We start from the raw sequence: 26,050 nt of genomic DNA on the forward strand, positions 1-26,050 counted from the left end.
GAAGGCACCTGAATTATTCCTAAGACTTGACACAGTTAAAAAGAAGAAAAAAAGGGGAAGGAAGTGATGTAAAAAAGAGGAAGGAAGTGATGTATATGGTACTAAATAATTGGTTTCTTGTAATTTAATGCTTGTGACAGTCAAAGCCTTCAGCAGTTAAGTGAATGCTCTGATTCTTCTTATATGCATGCAGGTGTGGTTATTGCATTTGTCAGGCACACTTTCTCAGACATTCTGTATCAGACGTTCCTCCTTGTTTTTCCAGGCCAGAGAACTCTCTTGGTTGTCTTCTGCTCTCAGAGATGCTCCTTTCTCCCCTGTGTGTGTGATAAGGGCTCTTATAATGGCCTGTACAGCTTTTACAGTGGCGTGTGCTGGAGAATGTACAGGGTGCTGGCACTTACTAAGGTGTCCCATGCCCTGTCACTCAGATTTGCCATGTACTTACCTAATGTTGACTCGTTCCTCAAGGAGGGACTTTTAAACTGGCCGTCTTGCAAATCGGCCACCTTGCAAATCAGGCTTGAAGAAGATACAAGCTACAATTATTTGCAACACTCAAAAAGCAGAGTTGCAAATGTCTTTAGAAAGAATGGGCAAACAAAAGGGAATGTCTGTTGAACCTGTGCTTATCACAGTGTGCCTTGGCTTTTTGGCGCCAGACTTGGCGAAAAGGCCTGCCAAACAGTGGACCTGCCTTGCTGCAGATGCACCCCTGATGGACGCAGGTGGGGGATTCTGCACGTTCCTGGCCAAGGTGTTTGCATGTCTGGAGAATAGCAGTGCAGCTGGTGAAAGGTCTGGTGCACAAGTGTTATGAGGAGCGGCTGAGGGAACTGGGGTTGTTTAGCCTGGAGAAAAGGAGGCTGAGGGGAGACCTTGTTGCTCCCTAGAACTACCTGAAAGGAGGTTGTAGTGAGGTGGGTGTTGGTCTCTTCTCCCAAGTAGCAAGGGATAGGATGAGAGGAAATGGCCTCAAGTTCTGCCAGGGGAAGTTCAGATTAGATATTGGGAAAAATTTCTTCACTGCAAGGGTTGTCAAGCACTGAAACAAGCTGCCCTAGGAAGGTGTTCAGTCACCATACCTGGAGGTATTTAAAAGACATGTAGATGCGGCACTTAGGACCATGGTTTACTGGTGGACTTGGCAGTGTTGGTTTTATGTTTAGACCTGACGATCTTAAGTGTCTTTTCCAACCGAAGTGATTCTATGATTCTATAAAGGCTTGTTCTCCCTTCTTTTGCTCCCACCTTTGCGCTGTCCCTGGTGTGTGCTGATAAAGCTATTTGTGCATCCCTGCAGGGCCACACAAAGTCCTCCCCGAGCAGGTCAGGGAACTGACATTATTTTTAACCTGGGTGTAGCCTTCACTGCATTTTGCCCTCTGCCCCTACGAACAGTTGTGGTGTCCCAGTGTAGCTGGTGGAAAGAAAGAGGAGATGGGACCACAGTTTGCCTTAAATAGCATTGGCTCAAAAAGCTCTTAATTTGAGATAAGGTGCAGCTGTAATCTGTTGCTTTGGAGTGATGCTGCAGGCTACTGCTCTGGTTTGCTTTGACCCCAAGCAGACACTAAAAAGCCCGATGCATCTTGGAACATCGAGGACTGAATTGGTTTCATTTCAGGGACCTACAAGTAGTATTTGCGTGGATGTCAAGATCTTGCCTGGGACCTAGAAGTAGCATTTGCTTAGCTGACAAGATAAAATCTTGTCTTTAGCTGGTGGATCTCCTTTTCTTTGGTCTTCTGTATATCTGAGAATGGGGCAGCTACACACCACCTTTTTCACTGAGTATGAATTTCATAGTTGTCCTCAAGGAACCCCTGCTGTCAAAGAAATTTATGATCTCGGGTCTGTACTGTTTTGGTGTTATATGGCTCTGTAGTCTTGGGTGAAGCATTGGTAAGCTTCCAAGTTCCTTGTTCACCAGTCTTTTTCCTTGTTTGTCTCCTCTGGTCAAATGTGAAGTTTTAGGACCCTACTAAGTTACATTTTTGTTTTGCCCGAAACAAAGATTCTGCCAGGTCAGATTTACAGATTTTTTTTTTCTGTATGGTCTTTTAAAAAGATAGATAGAAACCACTGAAATGTACCTACCCATTGTCTGAAGTAATAAAAACGCTTAGCTGAAAACCTTCAGTTTGAAGACTACTTCGAAGTGCAATGAAATGAGCTTTGCTTACTGTTCTCTTTGTTTCTTTTGTTTTGTGAAGCCCTGGATGAAAACAATCAGAACATCACAATCTGTGTGCCTGAATTTAGCCAAGACCTGCACAGAGATGAAAACCTGGTTACTGGCCTGGGTACTACCATTTTGTTTGGCTGCATTTTATATTCTTGGTAAGTCTCGGGGTTTGCAGTTACCTCACTGTAAATGCAATGTTGTGGTCCAACTAGCAAAAGCTTATAGCAGTCTTCATGCAGACAAAGTGATGGGGAGAAGTAGAATACAACTGAGCTGGAAGGTTCATATTCTCCTTAGTTTCAGAATAGTTAGATGTTTTAGCCAAAAATGTTCAACAAGGTAACACAACTTTCGAAACAAATGTATTTCATTAAATCCCAATAGAGCAATTTACATCTAGAGGTGGAGGGAAAAAAATTTCCAGCTGTCCATGATCCCAGCCTAAGGGTGCTTTGATTCTGTGTTTACTCTTTCTATAAGAAAAACTCTGTGTAGCTATGTCCATCTAAAAGAGCTATCTGACATTTCTGTAGCCTCCTGGCAGAGGCTGTGGCTGCTCCTTGAGGGTCTTTAAAACAGACAAAACTGGGAGGGTTTAAGGCTTCCTTTGAACAAGTAATGAGCACAGTACTGCCATCAGGATTTGCCAGCGATCTCCTGCTCTAAAATAATTTGTTTGTGCCCATAGAGTTGTGATGCTCACCTTGTATTATTGCAGCTCACATCAATAAAGTTAGGCTCTAGGACAAAGCAGGGTGGGGGGAGTTGCTGGTGATTGAAAGGTGATGTATCTATCGCTTGTTTTATCTGTGCGGATTGCCAGGAGACAGCACTGCCTGTCTGCTGCAGGTTTTTGAGGGAGTTCTGCTTCTGGATTGGTCTGCTTCAAAATTCACATACTGAAACTCCTTCATAATTTTGAAGTGAAAACAAGAGACATTCTGAAGACCTCTTCTGCTATCAAATATGGATATGTGTTCCATTTAATTCTTATATCAAATATATGAATATCATGGATCTAGTTCACATTAGAGCAGTATTTCCAGTGCCTCAGGAAGGTGTTTTGGGATTGCAGACAACCTTCACGTGGCCTGCAGGGGAAGTGTACCAGGTATCTGGGGAGGTAGGAAAGCCTTCAAGGGGAATGTTTTGAAGTACTGCTCCCTAGGGCTCATTGTGTACAGCAGAGCATTAACATATCTCCCTGTGGGTAATGGGAAGTTTGCATTACACATCCTGAAAGCAGAGGACTGGGCAAGAAGTGTTTCTAATCAGAAGAAACAAGAAACAATTGCCACCAGACAACTACAATCATGCAAGAAAGTGATTTCCAGCAACTGGTACGCAATAGTGGTTGGTAATTTACTTTTGAAAACTGACTCCTGTCAGTGACTTGTTACTTCGATGGCAAAGCCTTTACAGAAGTGCTGAGCCAAAGTGATGGCTGTGAAGTTAGTATAAAAGCATTGGTTATGCACAGCAGGAGAGATCTCTTCTGAATTGCAAGCTGGAGCGCTTAGCTGTTTGATGGTCATGAAATCACCACGTTTCAGGAGTGATTAATCCTGAGTTGGCCAGTGGCTGTCTGTCAGGGTGGTTTATACTTGTGCCAAACAAACTTTTCACATGCTTAGTTCTTGATGCTGTATGCAGGCAAATGCTTAGCTTAGACATGGGAGGAGGCTATTTACTTTTGCTGTGGTATTGAAAAATCACCCTATTGGCCTTATGCTGAGGGTTTTGACGCTATCTTTTTATGCTCCTAGTTTGACCTCAACAACACGTGCAAGCTCAGAGGCACTGAAGGGAATATATGCGGCACCTGAAACTGAAGTAAGTTCTTGCTTCCTCCCACAGGATTTCTGTGCAGACTTCCTCATGTGCTTTTCTTGCTGTTGTTTTCATGGCTAAGTAATCTGTAATGATGTGAAAACGAACGCATGTTGTTATCATGCATGCTACATGCCTCTGGGTATAGACTTGTCAGAACACTAGTCCCCATTGCCTGTTCTGCAACTCCTGCTGGTCCCATGGAGGTGCCTTTATTTATGTACTGAAATAATTTGCTGCACTTGCAGTTTATTTAACATCCTGCAGACTTCCTGTAAATCTTGCTGTGCTCCACACAGGCTCATGTCCTCTCATTTAAAGGAAAAGTCTGCTGGGAAGCTGCAAGAAAAAGAAATTAAGGTGTTCCTGAACGTTTTCAGTCCTGCTTGCCTTTGTTCTCATAGCAACTGACTACAATCCCCAGTTTCTATCTGTTATTATTACTTCCACGCGTAACTATGTCCTTTCTTGCTGCCTGTAATTTCATCTTGGATTATATTTCTTGTACCTGTTTCAGCAGTACAGGTTTCTTCATTCCACCTGCCTATTTCTTTGGCCTTCTTACCCTGGGAGCACCTGGAAACACTGGGAAATGAGTGTTTTTTTGCTAAGTAACAGTTACCCCTTACTTAGGCTTGCTAGTGTCACTCTTCAAATATATATGTGTGTGTGTGTGTGTGTGTGGTGGATGAATCTCCATTCCTAGCTCTCTCTGCATTGGTGCTACTTGCATCTGCAGTTTTAACATCTGTTTTTCAAGTATTTAATCAGAGTGTTTGTGAGAATCCAAAAATGGAGAAGTATCTGCAGAGGCACTTGGTGTTTGCAGTAGCTGGGCATGAGGAAGCAAAACACGTTTCACTGTGGGATCATGTCAGTACTGGAGGAGCTTCCCCCTGGCAGGACAGTGCAACTGGACAGGGAGCTGGTGCCAGTGCTGAGGAGCAAAGCACCCAGTGGGTCCTCGCACTGGCCCCAGCCCTCGCAGCCTGCCAGCAGGCTCAGCATCAAGCACCAAGACATTGCCCAGCCTGCTTGGGCAGATCCTGGCAGGACCTGCACCTTCCCACTCTGTGCTGAGGAGGGGCAGGCCAGGGTGAGGGAAACCAGAGAGAAAACAGCTGTCCTTCTCGCCCACCCATCTTCCCCTGCCAGCATTACACTGTAAGAGGTCTGGCCCAAAGGGCTTGGGGCTGCGGTGCACCCTGCGGCAGCAGCAATTGGCAGGCTGGGGGTGGCTGGCACAGCGGAGATGCTGGATGTGGCCCCTCACTGGGAAGGTCTGGTGTACAACTAATTGCACTCTGATTGCCTTCCCTGTGGCAAAGGGCCTTTGTCTTCTGGCTGGGAGCTTGGATGTAGCTCTGCAGCTGCTTGTGGTGTACAGAGGGTCTGTTGGCATCTGTGCTGAAGACAACTGAGTGTTAAAAGGGGCTCGTGGTATGTGTGCCAGCATTGTTATTTTCATGACTCTGTAGCTACTCTTATTTCTGACTTACACTTGAGATTTCCAACCCATGCAGCAGGGTTTTAAAAGTGCCTTATACTTTCATTTCAGGAGAGAAATTTTTTATGTAAAAAGCACTTAGATGCAAGTCTGAAGAGGTTGAGTCCCCTCTGAACTACTAATGTGCAACTGCTTTACTGTAGCTTTTCCACCATTTTGTCATAATTATTTGCACCAGTGTTTGACCTTGAGTAACATAAAATGGGTAATTTTTAAAGAATTACAAAGAAGGTGGAGACTCCCTTTTTACAAAGAGTCCCATGGAGAGGACAAGGGGGAATGGACACAAGTTACTCTTGGGGAGATTCCAGTTGGACACAAGAGGAAAATTTTTCACAGTGAGGACAGTCACCATTGGAATAATCTCCCCAGGGAAGTGGTTGACTTGGCCACATTGGACACCTTCAAGAGTCGTCTGGGCAGGGTGCTGGGCCATCTTGTTTAGACTGTGCTCTTCCTGGAAAGGTTGGACTAGATGATTCCTAAGGTCCCTTCCAACCTGGAATTCTGTGATTCTGTATATGTGCGAGGACTTTGCAACTGATTAAAAAGTTTGAGGGAACCCAGCACTTGCTTCAGAATGTGAATGCAGCCCAAGGGAACCTCATGCCATTGCTGTAGGTGAGGCTTGGCACAGCAGTAGAAAGAGATATGGACTAAGGGTTTTATTTAAACTCTACACCAGTCTCTTAAAAAAGAATGAGCTTTTGGGCTTTTCATGAGTTTATGAACCCAGTGAGTACATGTAATCATGGATATGCAGGGTAAAAACTGCCATTTGATGTTTCTGTTGGACACTTTACAGTAAAGGCTCACTATCTGATATCTGGGGGTGTTAGGAAAACTTAAAACTGGCCTGTGGCAACCAAGGAGAAAGGCTAGAATGCAAAGTATGGAATTACAAGGGTAAATATTTATTCATGCACAGGAGGTGTTCCAGCCAAATTGGGGCACGCCAAATCTAGTTTTACACAGGGTCCTTATACCCTTCAAGCATTCAGGTGTAGCATGATTTCACTAATCACTAACACCCACCCCACTGATTACTAGTCATAATAAAACTATGCAAAGCAACTCTATTTCTGCAGCATTCTTGCTGCTTGTCTATTGATCCAGACATCTCTGGTGTCAGTCTTACTATAGTTACTTATCTATGATACTGGGAGGGTTTCAAAGATGTGTTAGAGAGGGTAGGATACTGGCTTTATCTGGTTGTCCAGGGGTATCTTTTATCCCTCATGGACAGCTCTAAACTTCCAAGAAGCAAAGTCATAATTTCCAGGGCCAGGCTATCCTTTAGTTTGTTTTACTTAAGCATGAAAAATACCCAAATCTCCAGTAAAACTCCACTACCTCATTACATTGCAGTGTGTACTGTGAACTAATGTGTGTTAACAAAGTTAATACACTTTCATACTATAAACACTGATTAATCTAATAGTTGGGGAAGGCACTTTTCCTAACAGGGTTCATTGTCTTCATGAGACCACAACAAAAATAAACCCCAGAGTAGGATTTTATCAAAGCAAATAATGTTGGTGATGCACTACACAAAGTGCTGACTTGTACTGTGGTCTGGTGCAGAAAATGCACATATGTATTTATTGGATGGCCAGCACCCCTTTCGCATTTTCATTACCAGTCAACACAAAAAGTATCAATTTCAGCTTTCCTTTTTCCATCAGTTAAGAAAAATAAAATCTTCATTTAAAGAAAGCAGTAAAATCGGCTTTCTGCTTTTACTCATCCTGGCTCCATTTCAGCAAAATCTTGCAAAGGTAAGTATTATTTCTGACTTACACTTGTCAGTTGAGATTTCCAACCATGCAGCAGGGTTTTAAAAGTGCCTTATACTTTCATTTCAGGAGAGAAATTTTTTATGTAAAAAGCACTTAGATGCAAGTCTGAAGAGGTTGAGTCCCCTCTGAACTACTAATATGCAACTGCTTTACTGTAGCTTTTCCACCATTTTGTCATAATTATTTGCACCAGTGTTTGACCTTGAGTAACATAAAATGGGTAGAGTAATTTTTAAAGAATGGTTAATTTGCTCCAAATCTTACTGAGCAGATCTTTCCAAAGCGTAGAAACTGCTGTTATGAACTACTTGGCAAATGCTAATTTGAGTTTCATGCTGGTTGGAAATACAAACCAGACTTTTCTAAATTAGCAACTGTAACATAGACATAACAGACCTTCCTTCGCCAACTGTTACGCTGCTTTGCCATAATACGGACTCTTACCCTTCCTGTTGTCTGTTCCATAGGTGGCTCGGTGCTGCTTTTGCTGTGTGCCTGATGGAGATGGTAATTACATTTTCACTGCACAATTTCCCTCTCTTGTGGCTTTCAGACCAAAGCCAAAAGAGTAAGGACACAGTTGCACGTCGAGGGCTACTTGTATCCCTGTTCTACGCACATCCAACTGAAGCAGCTGAAGTGCTCAGAGTTAGGCTAGGGGAAGGAAGCAAGAGATGTAACAGTACCGTTTTAAAACAACGAGCTAGTTAATAATTCCTTAATAGACATTTTATTACTGCAACACATAAAGAGTAATCTGTGCTCTTTGCTTGCTTGTGAGTGACTGACTGCTAGATTTTTGGCTCAGCAGCTCTGATGGGACTGCAGTTCAGGAGTGAGTTAGGAAGGGAGTGTCCTGTTTGCAGACCTGGTATAATCAAGGCTATCAGCTTGGACTTGCCAGAAGAATATAGTACAGGTAGAGCAATTTAAATGGCCCAAATACTCAAAAACCAGGCAGTCGGCCAGGAAGCTGATACAAGGCAGGCTTTCAGTGGCAGTCCAGTTTCTCTTACTGAAGGCTTAGGCCCATGCCCTGAGGGCAAGGAAATGGTCACGATTTCCTGAATCACACCATAGATGTTTTGCTCTGTTCTTTGTGAAGCCAGCTGCTGTATTCAGTTCTCATTAAATTTGCAAAAGCTTTCTTGTTTCCTGTATCTTACAGCTGATGATGAAGAGCCTCCTGAAAAAAGGGGAGGCCAGACTGTGATTTACGATGAGAAGAAAGGCACGGTGTACAGTTATGCCTACTTCCACTTCGTTTTCTTCTTGGCTTCACTCTATGTGATGATGACAGTAACTCATTGGTTCCAGTAAGTGTATTTCTTTATAGCTGTGAAATTAATGTGTCTCTGCATTGAGAGGGGAGATGTGAACTGGAACTTCTGCCATTAGTGTGTTTCCTCCTTAAGAAAGAAGCTGCAAGAGATGTTGCAGATCTTTCCCGGGTGATTCCTGAGCAAGATGTTGCTCTATAAAGGGCTGCTCTCCCCTGTTCTGTGTCAGGGTTAACCTAGGTGAAGTCTGTGACCCACTTGGAAAAAGAGAGGAAACTGCAATCTGCGATATGAACAGTGAGTTTATTGCTTTCTTTTTTTTTTTCCCCTTAACAGTTATGAAAGTGCTCAGATTGAAAAATTCTTCACCAGAACCTGGTCCATCTTCTGGATTAAGATGGTCTCCTGTTGGGTTTGTGTGTGTCTGTACTTATGGACTCTGTTTGCTCCACTCTGTTGCCCAACCAGAGAGTTCTCAGTGTGAACACTCAGAAGGTCCTTCTGTGTTTTTCTCTTCTCTTTTTTTCCCTCTGTTACAAAAAAAAAAATTAGAACAGTTATTTTGTAATTGCAAAATACCTATTGCGTACTTACTGCAATATATCAGTTAGTAACTTTTTAGTCAGACTAAACAAATGATTGAAGACTTTTTTACCTTTTTTAATTGTCATGAACAAGCATTGCCCAAGGGAACAAATCTGTTCCAAAACTTTATATTGGTGATGTGTGCAGTGTAGGTAACACAGTTGTTGCATAAACTGGAATAAGTGAAATGATTTTCAAATAACTGACAATCTTTCTCTGGCTTCATTGGCAAGAAAAGAAAAAATCATGGTGCAGATGTGTTTTTTTCCTTCCTGTGAATGTCGGATATCTTCTAGCAAATATGCATTCCTTTTTATACTCTTTTATTAACTGTGTCTTTTACAGTTTGCAGTGATGATTTGGACTGCTGTTTTGTACAGGCAATTTCTTCTGAAAACGTAACTAAATACTTCTGTAGAAATAGAGAATACGTAAGAATTTGACTGCCAAAGCATCTACTAAAATTGTTTATCTAAATATTGAATATATTAAGTTATTGTATACCTAGATTGAGAAAGGAATGTACCAATGATAATAGAGTATTTATTCTATTATAACTTTAAAAGGCACCTGAATATTTTATGCAATTCAGATCTGGTCCCATTGTTAACAGAAGGAGAGCTCTACAACAAATTCCTAAACTCTGAATTTTGTCCCACTTTGCTTTGCCAGCTCACTTAAACTGCAAGTTGTGTGTACTGCACAGGGATTTAAGATACCGTCATAAAGGTACATTCTTTATTCACAGTGTTTGCTATTGAGAAAATGCTAAATACAGGAGCACTGCCAGTTGCTGTTAAATTTAAAAGTGGAGTGCTCATTTACTTTTCTGCCTTGTTGTTTCAGCTTGTGTCTAAAGATCTCCCAGGATCTTCAGTTCTGTTTCCCTTACTGATTTTATAATATTTTAAATGCATTGATGATCAGAAAAGGACTATTGTGCATTATCTTCCTTTTCTGCCTGTGTGTTGGTTGGAAAGCATTCTTTTTAACTGTTATATTTTTATACTCCTCTGTTGATGTTAGTTTTGCTGTTGGGATGGAACTTAGCCAACCGATCCATTAATGGAGACTAAACTTCTTTTGGAGAGCTCCTATTCCAAGCCGTGGGGTAAGCAGTCAGAAAAACAAAACCAGAAGACACAAATATAACAGCAGCTGCCTTAGTACAAATGACTGACTTGACAATATTAAACCCGACCATGTCACTTTTATTTGCTTTAAGCAGATGATTTGGTGGTGGAACAACAGCTCAGATGCCCTAAATGCTGAACAAGGTTGAACCCACTATAATTATCTACATTCTGGTGGGATGAATTTATGACTTAAGCTAGTCCCAGAGGTTTTGTCTTATATCTCTATATAGATATACACACATACAATGTGAAATATGCAGGCTATAAACAAAATCAACTTATTTAGCATTTCTTTTTTTGAAAAATGATAGAGCCTTGAATCTTCCCCAATGCTTTCTGCAAAACAAAGAAAAGTGCAACATAGAGGCCAATGAGATGGCCAAAATATTTGCATGCCTTATTTGTTCTTTTGAAACAATTGATGGCTAATGCACACCTGGTGAGTAATCCTAATGTAACAGATCTCAGTTCTGCTCTTATTTTCATTACCATTTTTAGCTGACTTGTTGCTATGGTGTCCAAGGGCTTCTGTCCTGCTTGAAGCTTGCTAGGGCTACAATCTTCCCAAGGCCGTGCACTCTTACCTCAAATGAAATCTACAGGTCTGCAGTCCTGTATACTTATAACACCTACCCCAGTGATTAGGAGCCTCAAAATACATCCGTCATGAGATCTGAGGGAAGGAGCAGTGTGTCCAGAGGTGACTCTTGCTGCTCTTCTCCTTGTTTTTGCCTAGGGGAAAAAAAACAGTTGAAGCTTAGCTTTGACACTGAGTTAGAAAAGCAACAAATAGCTCTGGAGAGGGAGAAAGATTTTTTTTCCTTTCCTTTTGCTTGTGCTGGGAGGTTCCGATCTTGCCAAGAGCTCTGCTAGCATGGGGGCCTGTCAGGATATGTCTGCCTGCATTTGGAGTCCAGCCACGCAGATCCTTCTGAAGCAGAAAAAGGCGTTTGTTAATGCTTTTGCAATCTATAAGCCTTTTTCTGTCCCATCTTAGGATAAGAGCTTACGGGCTGTGCAATGATGACTAGCAGTTTTCCTGCCTAACTCATAGCAGCTATTCTGACAGTCTTGATCCAGTGCTAGAGCTGTGAGCTGCAACTGAGATAACCCAGGCTATTGCCTCCCTTGGCAAATGCAGTTTCCTGAAGTGTAGAGGCTTGCAGGAGCTGCCTTCTAGTCCCATATGTGCCATATGTGTTGTACTATGAGAAACCAAACATGTTTTGTTTAAATTAGCGATATTTTTTTTCAGAACAATCTGGGCAAGGAGCTCTACAGAAGGCGGCGTGCACTATGTTAAGTTGTAAGGCAGGGAACGGTAACTGTTCTCTGGTTCTGATAGCAGGCATCCCAGTCACAAATGTGGGTGATCTTAAAACATATCTTGGCCAGTGGATCTTCGTACTTATTTATGAAAACATTTACTTTATGTAAGAGTATCTGCCTGCATACGGACTCCCTGCACCTCCTTTTGCACATTTTTTTATACTTTGTATTTAAGGAAGTAGGTTTTGCACAGAGGAAACAGGGTTGTAAGGGGAAAGTCCACAGTGAGGCCTGAGTCCATTCTTACACAGCACCCACCTCACTGAGTTGCTCCTTTGTCCTTCCCTTCCACCAGCTATTGACCGCATCTAGATCTGCGGGTGTACATAAGTGGGAATGGGGTAGTGCCTAACTACACTGCTTTGTCTGCTTCTGAGCAAACAGACCCGAAAATAACTATGAGGACCTATGTGTCCATGCTGTGGCCCCAGATCCCAGCTGTGGATCCCTAGGCCTTTCTAAGGAATCAGTAACTGGTGGTACCTGGCTGTGCAAAGCCTCTAGTTCCTCGATGAGGCACAGCTTCCTGCTGGCCAGGCAAGTGTTACAGCCTTAGCATTCGCTGTAAAATCTGTACTGTGAACTTCCATGTGCAACTACTTAATAAAATCCTCCGCTAGGGTTGAGGATTCAAATGCCCAGTTCATAGATTCTAAACAGTTCATGCAAATGGACTTTTAAAACCTTTTTAAGAAGTGCCTTCACACCTACTGCTGTGACAGCTAATAATTCAGGTGGCACTGGAACTGGAGAACCTGAACTGAGCCTGTGACTGGGTGATGCTGCCTTGTATGTTACACTGGTGCGTACAAGACAGTCAGACCCGTGGAGCATGTGGAAGACCTCTGGGGATAAGACTGATTCAAATATTACTGTGCAGTGGAAGATGAACTGGGAAAACTCACAACCAGCCTGATGCTTTTGTAAATAAATGAGTAGTTGTTGCTTACATTTACATTGAAACTGTAAACAGTTAACTTTCTCTCCTCATACCTGAAAGTGCAGGATAGGTACCTATCCTGCCTTGTGCCACAATTGTTAACTAAATTTGTTCCCGGATGCAAGTGGTGCAGCATTTCTGGCTCCTAATATTTTTGGGCTGTGTGAAGTGAGGAAGCTGTTGTTACAAAGACAGGAAGACCAGAGAACATATCCTGTACTAAGTTTCCTCCAGTCAAACTTGAACTAATGCTGCTGTTCAATGGACTCTTGGAGAAACAGAGAGTGTTGGCAGAAGTTATTTCTGCTGGGAAGATGAAACAATTCTGGAGTTTTCCTACTTTTTCAAAATAGCTATCGTAAGAAAGGTTATTTGGAACCTCTCTGCTGCGCTGCCATCTGAGACTGGAACAATTTTAGTTCTCATGAAGGCAACTGAGAGCTGCAATTGTGACTGGTTCTTGTTTGGGGTAAAATCAGTGGGATGGATTTGGAGAGCAAGTCTCTGAATCCAAATAGCTGGACTGACAAATGAGACCATAAAACCTTGTGAAGAACATGTGGAAAGCAGATGGATATACTTGTTTGCTGTTTACCACCTAGTTCCTCAAAACATGCAGGCAACCCTTGCAGCTGGATGCCAAGTAAGGAACTCCACTGTGATCACACATCAGAGTCATTATATGTTTGTGATACTCTTAACTTTGTACTTCATGCATTTCCATGACATTCAAAAAGCTTGTACTTGCCCAGCTAATTCGGTAAATCCTGGCTGGGTTGGGCCACTTTTGCTGAAACGGGTAATTCAGTGTTGCTAATGTATGTGTCGTCCAGAGAGAGGGCATATCCCCTCACAGAATCATAAACGCTGCATGTCTATTTATTTATTTATTTTGTGTTTTAGCACCTTTTTACAAATCTAGATGCGCTTTGGGATTATAAACTATGCACATGTAACTGCTTCATCTGCTACTGGTGCAGCCATTTCTGGGCTAGAACTTTGCTATTAATGAAGCAACTGTTGCACTTGCAAAAAAAGCTGATTTTTAACAGTTTTCTGGTTTTGACCAATGCATTAGGATATTTGGGAAGTCAGGATAGTGCTACTTGAGCTTTGGGTAGCAGCCCACAGTATCATGGCATCTCTGAACAGATAGGTAACAAAATAATTGACTGACTGCTTTTAAAACATGCTATAAAGATTTTATGGTATAAACTGTTAGGCTTTTAGGCTTTTCTCCTAAATAAGTTCATGAAGCAAAATACCATGAGACTGTGCCTGTGTGGCTAGATGAACAAGATGATCTGCAGCCAAAATTTTGCTCTCATGTTCCCTTCTGGGCTTTACAAGCAATGTCTTTTGCTTGCAGGTTGTATTTCCTTGCTTTATTTGCCTTTTTCTCCTTGGATTTGTTTTCTAAAGGCATTTCAGACCTGCTTCATTCCCATTCTGCTTCCTGTCAAGTGGGATGCCTATGGTGCTAGAAACTAGCAAAGACTGCTTTATCAGGTCTTGTTGATCCTTTCCTTTTTATAGCAGGATAACCTGCAGTGTTGAAGCAAAATCAAGGATCATAGTTTATTATATGGATCAGTTTTCCTCTGTGAAAATCGCTTCTTTGTTTTCTGAAGAGGCCTAGAAGTTCTTCTGGGAGGAAGACACATAATCGGTGCCATGACATTTTACTGTGTTTTCAATTTTGTAAACAGTAGTTTGAACTGAGTGTTCCACATGACTGTACAAGGGAATGCCAGGGGTCAAGTGCTTAGAAAGGTTTGGCGTTTTGTACTTAGAACAGGATACATAGCTTGGGAACTGGTATGTCTCTGCATTTTCAACTTCCTGATGGCAGAATGCCCAAGTGCCCCACGATGGGGATGTAGACACACTGCGTGGGGTTTGAAGTAGAAACTTTGGGAGACTGGCATGACAGCTACTTTCTAATGCCCGAAGTAACTCTGTAGGTTTCAAGTACGCCTTAAATACAATTTGTTTTGGGTTTTTTTTTTCCTCAAACCTGGTTTTGACTCATTCCCCACCTGTCCAATAATGTTATTTTTTGAAAGTTGAAATTTATTTCAGATGTAAGCCATGTCGGCTTTCCTCCATTTGCCAGTCTCTGATAGCTCCCAGTGCTGAAGCATACAGGTGTTTGCACAAACTTCTTCAGAGCCACAGCTGACAGCTTTGAAACTGCCCCAGCAACTTAAAGCTTCCAGGGCTTTTGCTCACCAGAGTTGTGGGGTGCAGCACTGCAGCTGTGCTTTTGCCAAAGAAGCCTCGGTGCGAAGCCAAGAAGAATTTTGGAAAGCTATGGGGAAATAACATCTCGTTACTTGTACCATAGCTTTATTTTAACTCCTACTGTTATGTGTCCAGTTGCTTAGGTGTCGTTGGACATCCATGCAAACTTAAAGTGAGGAGAATTAACTTTCAGAGGAAATTGTTCAAATTATCATGTACAAGCTGAGAAAATATTTAGTAGGAATATATAGGTTCACTGTCCGCTTTTTGTTTACCTCCAGCCAGTGGTGTTCAGTCTCATATATGCCATGTTCGAAAACTGGATGCAAAGTAGTCAAAATGTAAACACTTTTTCTTAATGGTGAGGGGTTTTTAATTAATCTTTTTCAAGGTTCTTAATATCTCAAGGGAACTTTTTGGTGTGTATGTGTGGTTTTATTTTATTAATCTGTAGCCCAGTGTAGTGGAGGTTTGCTAGTTTATTTAACATTTTTTGCAAGTGTTGTGAACTGTAGTAACTGTAACACTTTGACTTTTAAGGATCAGTAAAGATTTCAGATTTTTAAGATCTTAATCGTAAAATAGTAAACAGCTTTGCATTTTTAAAGCATGTTAATGGTTTTAATGGACACTTCCTTTTGTATACTGAGTGAATGTATTGTTATAGATTTAATGTTTAATGGACCAATAAAGTTTTTCTTCACATTGGAAATGATTGTTGTGATATATAAAAATTGAAAAGTCAACTCATTCTAGGAGAAACTTTAAAAATATATAAATGTATGAGCTAAGCAGTTACTGAGCCAGTAAAAGTAAATTGCTTGATGTTTTATTTTTTAAAAGAAAATAAAGCTTTTGTTTAACAGAAAAAGATCTTGGCCTGTGGAACAGTACATGGATTTGCTGTCCGTGTTATTTTTGTACTCCAGAGCATGATCTCAGAAGATGGCAGGTTGCACGGATTTGTCCGTGGCATCTGCTCTGTACAGTCTAGCTCTCTGAAATGTGTCAGATACCTCTTGACAGTGCAAACAAAATATTTCCCAGGCCACGTATAGCACTGAAGCCTCTTGTGGCTTCACTGAAGTGCAGTTGTTCAAAACAAGCATCTCTGAAGTTTTTTTTTTCTCATTTGCCCAGATGGTGGGTGGGCAGCTGCTGAGTTTGACACCTAGATCCGTACCAGGGACAGTGCTGCATCTCCATGGGTCCTGGTCCCGTGCTTCTCACCGTACATGCTTGGGGTGTCCTGGTGTCCTGTTTCAGCATGTGCCAGCTGCAGCCTGCCTGCCTGCTGGTGCTGCTTGCACCCACGCCATAGAGCCAAGCAGGCCCACATGACAACATGGGTTCCTTGTAGTTATGAGAAACTCCTGACCAAGTTGCAAGGAGTTGAATAGTGACTGCTATTCTCCGTACAGCTCTGGTGCATGAGAGCGCTCTGGTGCACATAGCTGGGAGGTTATGCGTTTTGACTGAGATGCAAGGCAGAGAGTGGTTCCTGGGTGCTGTCAAGGCTCTGTGAAAGCCGATCGCCTTTGCTCAGCAGCCTCCCACTGGCCTGCCCACCCCTGCCTTTCCCACACCCTGCGGCATCCTGGCAGGTTATTCTCTTCAGAGGTGGTCTTTAGGGAACAGGAGCATTTCAAGTGTGTTTGTAGCACACAGGAAAGGTTTAACCTTTGGTGAGACCTTAGACCCCGGTGCAGGAGCCCCAGGACTCTGAACTCCAAAGTAGTTGCAGTTGCTGCTCCAGCTGAGGGCAGCCTGGCTGTGCAGGCAGTGGGGGCAAGAGGGATGGTTTTAAAGATGTGGGATGTAGAGTCTTCACGTGCTAGAGGCCCCATGTGGAGCTATGTCTGCATTGCATAGTAGTCCAGAAACAGGTGGTGGTGCAAGAGGAGCTTGTTCAAATGCTTATACACAGGGACTGCACAGTCTCTGATGGGAATGTGAGGGGCAGGTTTCCCAAGCCTGGGCTATCACCTTGGGGTGTCTGCAGCAGCTGGACTTTTTGTTCCTGAACTTGCAGGCTGCTCAGTAGTTGGTGTGTCAACACAACAGGCATAGTGAGCTCTGCTATCCTATTGTAAGATCCTAACAGCACCTTCTGAAACAAAAGTTGTGGCTGTTTGGGCTGTGACTGGTTTCTTTGGCCACCAGTTGAGCAAGACAGAATGTTTTATGTTGGAGGAAGCTTGAAGCTCAGAGCTTCATGCGGTTACCTTTGTCAGCACGAGAGCCAGAGCTTTTATCTCATCTTCCAGTCTCCAGTGGCCAATGGCTGTGGTGTAGTCTGGAAGAGAACTTGGAAAAGGACAAGCTCAAAGGGAGCAAACTGTTGTGGCAAACGGCCAGGCTGCTCCCTCCCAGCCACTGTAGCAAGAAGAGAAGAGCCTCTGACTGCAGACAGGAGGGCTGGGTGGAGGTTTGGAGGCCAGCAGGGGTTCAGAGGCTGGCTGCGGTCATGTTTTCTGATGGAGCTGATGCGTACTGTTGTCCTCTGACCAGGCGCAGGCTGCAGGTGGGTCAGGGTGGGCCAGGTCTGTTGCACTGATGGCAAAGAGACCACCTGTGCAAAATGTACTGCAGGCCCTGGCTGTGGCGCATTCGTGATGTGTGTGAGCACAGTACAAGTAGCTGCCTTCTGCTGGATTGAGCCCAAATCATTCAGAGAGGATTTCTGCCTGGAGAAGGTGCTCCATCCAGCGACATACAAATGAATTACAAGGAAGATGTAAATTTGCTTTATGATGTCTTCTTGTTCATAACTGAACAATACTGCAGTTACAGCCTATGATGTTCTGCTCTCATCTTTTAACCACAACTTGACAATACCCTCTGTGTTGCTCTCAGGTAACTAGCCCTTCAATCCTCTGTTGTAAAACTGCTGAGTGAAGTTGGGTTTGGTGAAGCCAAGGGTAAAGGAGAACTGAAACTGGAGGACCTTTCTTTCATGATGAAACGCCATACCAGGGCAAAAGTGCTCATGCTCATCGCTGTGGGGCTCTGGGATCCCTTGTGGGACATGTCCCAGGGCTACACTGCTCCCAGAAGCCTTGGCAATGGTGGACAAGAGTGCAAGCTCTTCCCGTAGCCCAAGCCTTTGATAGCACCATAAACCTTAAAGTTTAATAATCTTTTAAAAGATTTTTATTGTACTGAGGCAAGGAAAACTTCTTGTTTTGATACTGTCATCTGACAATTTAACTCAGTATCTCCCCTGTATCCTTGTGCTGGGAAAGAGCCGTGGCTGTTCGTTTTCCTCAGGGCCACTTCTAATTTTAAAACCCTCACTGTATTTCCCCCTGTGTATTTCCTCCCTCCCCCTCCCCCCAGGCTGAAGTACTGTTTCCCATTTGCCTTTTGAAAGTAATTATCCTGTAGGCTGCAATATCCTTTTCTTCAGCTGTCCTTGGAGCTTGTCCTCCCTTCCTTTCTTAGCTCTATTTTGAAAAAGAATGTGGTAGAAATGAGCATGGTATCCAGTATCTTTCTATACTTAAAGTGCATTGTGATAACTTTCTCCTTTGGCTTTTAATTTTCCAGTCCCTTCCTAATGGTTACTAATGCTTGGTGCAGTGTTTTGGCTTCAACTTGGCGACTTATTTCCATAAGATTGCAGTACCTGCTGAAAGAGCCTGGCTCTGAGCGGGGACAGCAGGTCAAAGCCTGGCTCTGTATGTGAAAGTAAGAATTATTTTTCTATCAGTGATTCTGCATTTATCTTCATATGACTTTTTTGGTTTTAGCCACACGGAAGTCATGAGACTACAATGCCCTGCAGTCAGCTATTTTGCTTTTACAGGATCCAGTAGTGTTACTCATAGTCTTCTGGGAGTGGGAGGGCAGGGAGATCTAACAGAGTTCTTAGAGGAGGTCTGCCAAAGGTAACTGAGTCTCCAAAGGAGTTAAAACTGCTCTAAAGCAGACAGTCCTAGCAGTACTGGAAAGGTTCTAAGGAGCCCTTGGCTTGGCCAGACAGTTCCCAACCACTTCACGTCCAGATGCAACGTGTTTCTGACACATTCCAGATAGACAAAATTGTACCTGTTTAATACTGAATCCAAAATGGTAATAGATTCAAACTTTTCTTGAGAGTGTTTTAAGCAAGTATCATTCCATTACATGCTGCTCCCTAGAGTTTAGAGCAAATCTGGAAACAAGTGAAGCCTCAGTATATTTTGTCTCTTTTTATTTTCACTTTTATACAAAAAAAAAAGTCTGACATAGTCACATCAATGAGAACAAGCTGCGGTGTGCACTCTTACAATGACAATCATATAAGGATTTAAAATATATTGTTTTATTGTTTGCAATAGCAATGCTAGTTTGCTTTTCCTTCTTAAATATCACCAACACCAAATTGCTGAGCTTGAAATTCTTGAAAGTCCTCTGGGATGGTGTCTGAAAACAGGAAAATATGCAAAAATTTAGTCTTGTCTGACAAAATCAAGGAGCACTTTAATGGATTACCCACCAAATTTTTTTTTAGATAACATGCCTCTTTTTTTGTTTACGCATTAAGAATGCACAGGGCATGTTTTCAGTTTTAGCTGTACGTCACTGAAAAGCACAGAGAGGCTAACAAGAAAGTGAATGCTGCAGTGCTGGCCCATAATGGAGTACTATCAATCTTCAAATTATATTTCCACCTGAAAACTTCATGGCTTCCACTCTTACATTTTTATTAATAAACCCTGACCAGAAAGGCAGAAAAAATGGTTGTCTTGCTATGCACCCCAGACACATTTGTAGTATCAGTGTCTCTATTTCTCATATATCCTAATTCAACTTCCCTGTGATGGTTTCCCACACTACACAAAGGGACAGAATCCCCAAGGACCAAAAGCAACTGGTAGAAAACCGTGAGTATTGGCAAAGGGAGTTGGGGATGCGTGGATATCATAGGAGTAACTACAGTTCAGTTTGAAGCATTGAGTTTGCAGTGTGCCTTTGCCAGATCCCAGGACATTTGATCTGGAGAGCCACAGAGCTAACCATAGAGCTAAAGCTGCAGCCAAAGATGGAGCCACAGCAATGAAAGTCAACTGCCTGACCTCAACTTTACTCTGATTATTTCCACCTTGATGCTGGCCTGGTAACTCAAACTCAAAAAAAGGAAATAACTGTACAAATACACACAGTATATACAAAAAAAGGGGACAAGTCCTTTGCTTTTTGTTCATCACTTTTTTTTGAAGCTTGAAAGGTCTTTTTAAGCTTTTTCTACAAATGTAGGAACCTGTCTGAAATGAAAGCAGGGATACCTGGGGACTCCAGACACTTCTTTGAGTGGGTTTGATTGACTTACTGCAGCGTCTGCAGCAAAGGCACTGCCTGCTCATCCCAGGAAAAGTATCTGCAACTTCAGTGGCTGCTTTGGAACATGCTTTCTGGAAACCACATACTCTTTGAGACTCATGTAGTTTTTAATTGTAAACACCACTTTCTAGAAGTTCATCTGTTTAACCACAACCTGCAAGTACCAGTCTAGGTGTACCGAGTGTCCAAGAACCAGGGTCTGTCACCGGAACAATCCACAGAGCCAGAGCCTGGCCGTGTAGCGGCTGTGTCTGCTGCAGACCTGGGCTAGGCTTCTTCAGTCCACAGAAAGCAGACAAAGAAACTGTTCCAACTTGGCTGGTAACTTGTTTTTCCTAAGGCTGCCTTTGTCAGGTAGGGGTTCATGATGATACGAGTTGAGCAGCCAGGGCAGAAACACCCTGACATGATCAGCTTCTGCATGAGTGACCAAGGTTTGAGTTATTCCATACAATGGGAGATCAGGGCTGAGCTGCAAGGGTCTTACCCCAAGAGGAGTGAGCCAGCACACTCCCACAAAGCCTGAGAAGGCTTCCTTTGTGAGAGGAAGGGTATCTTACGGTCTTGTCCTTGTAGACAGGAGCAATGAGCAAGTACAGGAGTGACACTGACACCTGGTGACTGATCCCACTGGCTCTCTGGCTTTATTTCACCTTGTATTCAGAGCTCGAGACATCCTGCACACATGATGGCCTCAGTATATTGTGCGTATACAACTCTCAGCTGGTTTTAAATAACGTTTCTAATTCTCTGATGACAGCTATAGTACTAAGCTGGTGCAATCTCTGCAGGAGAGTGACTGCTCTGGGAGGAGTGGTTGTGAGATACTAGTTCCCGTCTGGCTGGGCTGCAGTGTGCTACTGGTGTCAGGGGAGATATTTCACAGCTGTGAATAACTTGTAAGTTAACAGCAGAGGAGAGGATGCAATATGGCTTAATCCAACAGCCACACTACCGGTCTTCATGGTCACTTCCCAGTTGTTAACTAGAATGACATAAGAGCAACATTACCATTGCAGCGATATTTCAGGTTGGACCAAATAATGTTTTCCTGAGAGAAGCAGAAAACTCCAAGCCGTCCTCCACGCATTGTGGTGTCTATAGTTACACCAGAGTCTGCCACTAGGTCAGAACCTTCATAAAATCTTGCCCTTAATTAAAACAAACAGAAGCTCTGTTAGGTCTTTTCCAAGGCTGCAACATTCATAAAAGTAGTTTTGTTATCCATCATGATTATTCTAGCCTTGGACATGCTATCCTGCCATCTAGCCCAGGTGAGGAAAAAGCAGTTAAGATCGCTTCCCTGTAGGCTGGGAACCGGAGCAATGCTGCACACTGGCAAGAGCTGGGCAGGGACAGTGTTTTGGTGGTTGTTCTTTTACACATTCTACAAGAGCCTTGGAGTGCTTTTTCCTGTAGTCAGACTGAGAGCTTTAACTGTTGAAAATTTCCACAGTTGATCATTACAGGAGAAAGGGAAAACCAGATTAGATTGGTTGAAGACGGCCAGATGGATATTGTCTCACACAGTTTGAAGCTAAATTTTTTTTTTTAAATAGGCAAAGTTTCAAACAAACCATTTGGAACCTTAACCTTGACCATGAGATTTCTTTAAAAATGTGAATATGATTAATTCCAGGAACAGTTTTGATGACCTGGCATCATCTTATTAGAAAAACCCATCAGCAAATTCCCAAATAGCTCTGGAAACAGCTGCACCCTGCCAGCTCCCCAGCGTGTGCCCTGTACTGAGCAGGACCACACTGGAGCCAGCTGAGCAGCACTCTCTACACCAAGCCCTCAGCATCTGGCGTACTGGGTGAATGACTTGGAGGATGATGAGCCTGGGAGGCCCTGTTTTGGATGAGGGCGCTGCTGGTCTGACATGCAAGAAAATAGGGAGTGGTGAAGGGAAAGAAAGTTCCTGTGTCTTTTCATAAAATAAGACAAAAAACCCCAAATCCTGTTATGTTCCTGAGTTTACTTCCTGATCTGCCGAGGCAGTTCATCTGTACAATGAATAGAACTTGTTGTCTTTCAAATTTCCGTGGAAGAAGCTGGCTCAAGTGACATTTTCCTAGGCTCCCTCGAAGCCTCAGAAAACCTTTGCTAGACACATTATGGTCTGTGGCATCTGGCCTGAACAGACCACAGCAAGATGTGGACAGAGAGCTGGCAGGGATTCACTTTAGGCCTGGCTGCCTTTAGTTTTTGAAGGATTTTGTGACACTGACTTTGCTACCTTTCCCAGTTGCAGGAGACATTAATTAGGCTGGCTAGAGAGACTGCAACCACAGGCAGATGTTTGCTTGTGAAGCAGCTTCACAAACAGCTTGGTCTAAACAAAAGCTGCCACCCAAGATCTATTCACTGCTCTGCTGTGGCTGGGACACAATAATTGGTAGTATAACTGTTCTTAATTCATTTTAGCATAAAGTTAAACCTGCTCACTCCAGTTACCACTGAAGATGATGCTCTGCACCAGGAAAGTGGAATTATACCATCACGTTACTGCATCTCAACTGCAGGGTGGTGAATTTTTGAACAACTGTTTTACCTGTATTTCTGTTCTATTATAAGGTTGCAAATCCTAAGATGATGATGCCAGAGTGGTTTATTTTTTGCATTTTAACATTAAAGATCTACAAGTGTAATTCCTGCCAATCTGGATGTTGCAGAGCAAAGAGTTTCCTCCTGAATGGTGAATTATTTTTTAAATAACGTTTTTTCCCCCCAAATAACAAAATAAGAATAGATAACATGCATTACATAGCTTTAGCAAACTTCCTGAATATCTGATATGTAATCTCAAATTCATCATGTCAGGATAATTACTGATCTTAGTTAGTATCACAACCTCTAAATGGACAACTTTTATTAATTTTGTTATCCCAGAATTGTAATAAACTATCACAATCCAACAAAAATATTCTAAACGGTCAAAATAAAATTTTGAAATGCATTGTTTTTCAGATCAGTGGCCAGTAGTAGCTTGGCAAACAAGGTATTAAAGCCAGAGAAGGGCTTACTAGGGTTGGGCACAGTTAGAACAGCCAGAAGGCAGAAAACTTCAGTTACAAACAGGCTTAGCCTGGAATTGTCTTTCCTAGGAAAAGAACTGCAGGCTGAATTTCAAAAGTCTAACCTGTTACAAGGCTTCATCAATGCAAAGCCCAGAAATATTATAAATTCTCAGATTATTATCTGAATTAGGTTTTGAGAAACAACAGTTTAGGCAGACATGTATCTGTACTCACCTCATCTGTCCTCTCCTCTCTTACCTGATATAACCAATCTGGGGTCTGTGCTGCAAGAACCAGCGGTAGGAGACTTTGTCTTTCCACCCTACATTTCGGGGGTCCTTCCATAGCAGCCTGACTTGATCACTGGTGTCCCCCGTGTGCCAGAGGGAGTTGCGGAGGTGCTCACCAGGGCCTGTCTTGGATTTCACAGCCTGCAGAAATATAATTTTCCAATACTGACCATGTAGAGAAACATCACTTTCAGAAGTTCTAAGTCTTTTTGTGGCTGGGAGCAGGTCTGCAGAAGCACCCTCCCTCCTGCTCACAAGCCCCTAACTTCTCCTGCATAACCACAGCCACTGCTTGCATGGAAAAGCAACTGAGTACCTGGACCAAGGAGGCCATTTGACCAATTACCACCAGAGCACAATGACAGCAGACACTAAAGACTCCAGGGGTGAGACTGGAGATTAAGTTCCTTAAAAAACAGTGCTATTCAGAGGGCTGCATAGCAGCCACCTGACTTAGCAGTTTTGACACCTGTTGCAGGGACAGGACAGCAGTCAGGCAGCACAGCCAGCACGCAGTGTGATGGCTTGGCCAATGCATGGCATGACAGCTTAGCCCATGGTAGTCAGATGGCAGGGTGGCATGGCCAGGCAGTGGTGACCACTGTGTCCCCAGCTAGGAGGCACGACCAGTACCTTTAGCTGAATGCCAGGCTCTGCAACAGCTCTGAAAGGAGTCGCTTGCCAGTATGTCTGTTCAGTCTGTTTCCACATTACCACATAAAAGCTAGAGCTGTCTTGATAACCAAAAATAAAGCCAGCGTAGTCATCATCTGTCACGGTGTTCACATGAAAAGTGCCCTCAAAGTCAACGCCGTTAAAAGCTGTGTAACCTGAGGATACACACAGGTTAAAAGCAAATCTGCAGAAAATGCATTCGCATGCTATAAGTTTTCTGCTATAAAACTTGAATCTTGGGATAGGGTACATACCAACAGCAAGGCCAGGATCACTGTTCATAGTCTGCACAATTTCCATGCCCTGTAAGAGTAAATTCAGGGTGGTTAGCATGTGTGACAGGCTGGGTTGGCTAAGCCTGGCAGCCTCTTCTGGCCTCCCTCTAGCACCCCCTCCATCCATCTCTTCTGCTCACGTCTGTAACACTTGTAGCTCTGAATTAAAATGAGAACTATAATCAAATAGTACTGTTTCAGCTGCTTGTGTACCCTCAGTCAAGAATGACTTTTCTCTCCCACTGCAGAATTGGCCATACTGGAACTCTGATACTTTTCTCCCCTGCTCCAGTCTTCTGGAAATCACTGAAGCTGGCCAGGACTGGGGGGGCGGAGTGGAAAGAGGACCAGAGCAGGGAAGAAAGCTTTTCCTAGGCGTAGCTCATGCAGTTCGATCATGGAGTCTGGGATTAAACTGACTGCCAGGTCTGGGTTAAGGAAGGTGTACACATCTCAGCTGACTTGGCAGAAACTTTGGCAACGGGAGTAAATTGCACATTCCTTGTGACTCAGAACATGTTAGCCTCCTGAAGGCTAAAATTTATTAGTGTAAATAACAGTTATTGGACTCCATCTAGGAGTAAATGCTCTGCTGTACAGCAGGTCAGACTTTCACATTCTGGGAAGAGTTCATGAAACTTTGCTACAGAAGTATTTCAATAGGGTGACACAAACATCTCGTGTTTGCTTTCTTGGCAGCAGTGAAATACACCCAGAACAAGTTGACCAGCCTGTAATTATTTGAGATTATTAGAAGCACCAAGCTTCAAGCTATCATATGCTAAAAGAAAGTCTCTTCATTATAACTCCTGTAAAATAGTCAACCAACGAACAACTTCCACTTTTCACTTGTTTGCCAGAGGTCCAGCAATTACAGAGTTTTACTGTGGTTTTCAAATTACCTTTCTCAGACAGGCAAGAAAGACCAGATGTATTTTTACCTGGTTCAGAACCACCCAGTTGGGATCAATCTGCGCATCCCCCTCTGGGTCCAGCACGACTGTCTGATAGGCCCTGAAGTCTGTCAAGGTGATCTCTGCGTTCTCAGGGCACACATCGATCTGATCAATCACTGTATCCTGGTCAAAATCAGACTCGCAGATATCCCCGACCCCATCACCTGAATGCATTGGAGAAGTGAAAGCAGATTTATGGTGCAGCAAGTAGCCACATCTGGACAAGCCACTGGTTCAGGGTGTCCCAGGAGGAGGTGATGGCTGCAGTGCTAGGGGAGGGGACCTGAGGACCTCTGCCTTGGCCAAAGAGCCCCCATGTGTTGGGGGTCTCTCCTGGGATAAGCGTATGCACCCATGGTGACTGTGTGGGATCCTGGTGCACGTGTGTAATGCCTGGGGAAGGATGTAGTGCCTAAGCACCATAATGGCTCCTGAACGCCCATCTTACCATTATCATCTTCCTGCCCTGGGTTGGGGACCAGTCTGCAGTTGTCAGGGCCTGGGGGCAAGAGGTCAGGAATGCCATCATTATCATCATCCTCGTCACACTCATCACCCAGCCCATCCTTATCTGTATCAAGCTGGGAGCTGTTAATAATGGTGGGGCAGTTGTCTGTGCTGTCCTGGTGCCCATCTCCATCACTGCAAGCACAGAGACAAAAGGAAAC

At 43.3% G+C, this 26,050-nt stretch overlaps 2 protein-coding genes across 3 annotated transcripts in view; one reads left to right on the forward strand and one right to left on the reverse strand.

Annotated features, from left to right (window-relative positions):
• Positions 1-15,550, forward strand: part of SERINC5 (serine incorporator 5) — a 45,143-nt gene extending 29,593 nt beyond the window's left edge. The window contains exons 8-12 of the mRNA XM_064437817.1: positions 2,217-2,343; positions 3,955-4,021; positions 7,792-7,831; positions 8,493-8,640; positions 8,941-15,550. Of these exons, the coding sequence (XP_064293887.1) occupies positions 2,217-2,343; positions 3,955-4,021; positions 7,792-7,831; positions 8,493-8,640; positions 8,941-9,088 (530 nt within the window). The 3' untranslated portion in view covers positions 9,089-15,550. The remainder of the gene's footprint in view (positions 1-2,216; positions 2,344-3,954; positions 4,022-7,791; positions 7,832-8,492; positions 8,641-8,940) is intronic.
• Positions 15,551-19,016: 3,466 nt separating this feature from the next.
• The window catches only part of THBS4 (thrombospondin 4), a 41,524-nt gene continuing 34,490 nt past the window's right edge, over positions 19,017-26,050 (reverse strand). For both annotated transcript variants that reach the window (XM_064437815.1, XM_064437814.1), the window contains exons 16-22: positions 25,831-26,024; positions 25,368-25,546; positions 24,406-24,454; positions 24,110-24,306; positions 23,445-23,617; positions 21,175-21,314; positions 19,017-19,245 (exon numbers count right to left, since the gene is read on the reverse strand). In XM_064437815.1, coding sequence (XP_064293885.1) covers positions 19,184-19,245; positions 21,175-21,314; positions 23,445-23,617; positions 24,110-24,306; positions 24,406-24,454; positions 25,368-25,546; positions 25,831-26,024 — 994 coding nt within the window. In that variant the 3' untranslated portion in view covers positions 19,017-19,183. The remainder of the gene's footprint in view (positions 19,246-21,174; positions 21,315-23,444; positions 23,618-24,109; positions 24,307-24,405; positions 24,455-25,367; positions 25,547-25,830; positions 26,025-26,050) is intronic.

The sequence above is a fragment of the Phalacrocorax carbo genome, chromosome Z (assembly GCF_963921805.1).
Source record: "Phalacrocorax carbo chromosome Z, bPhaCar2.1, whole genome shotgun sequence".
In the NCBI taxonomy this organism is placed as follows: domain Eukaryota; kingdom Metazoa; phylum Chordata; class Aves; order Suliformes; family Phalacrocoracidae; genus Phalacrocorax; species Phalacrocorax carbo.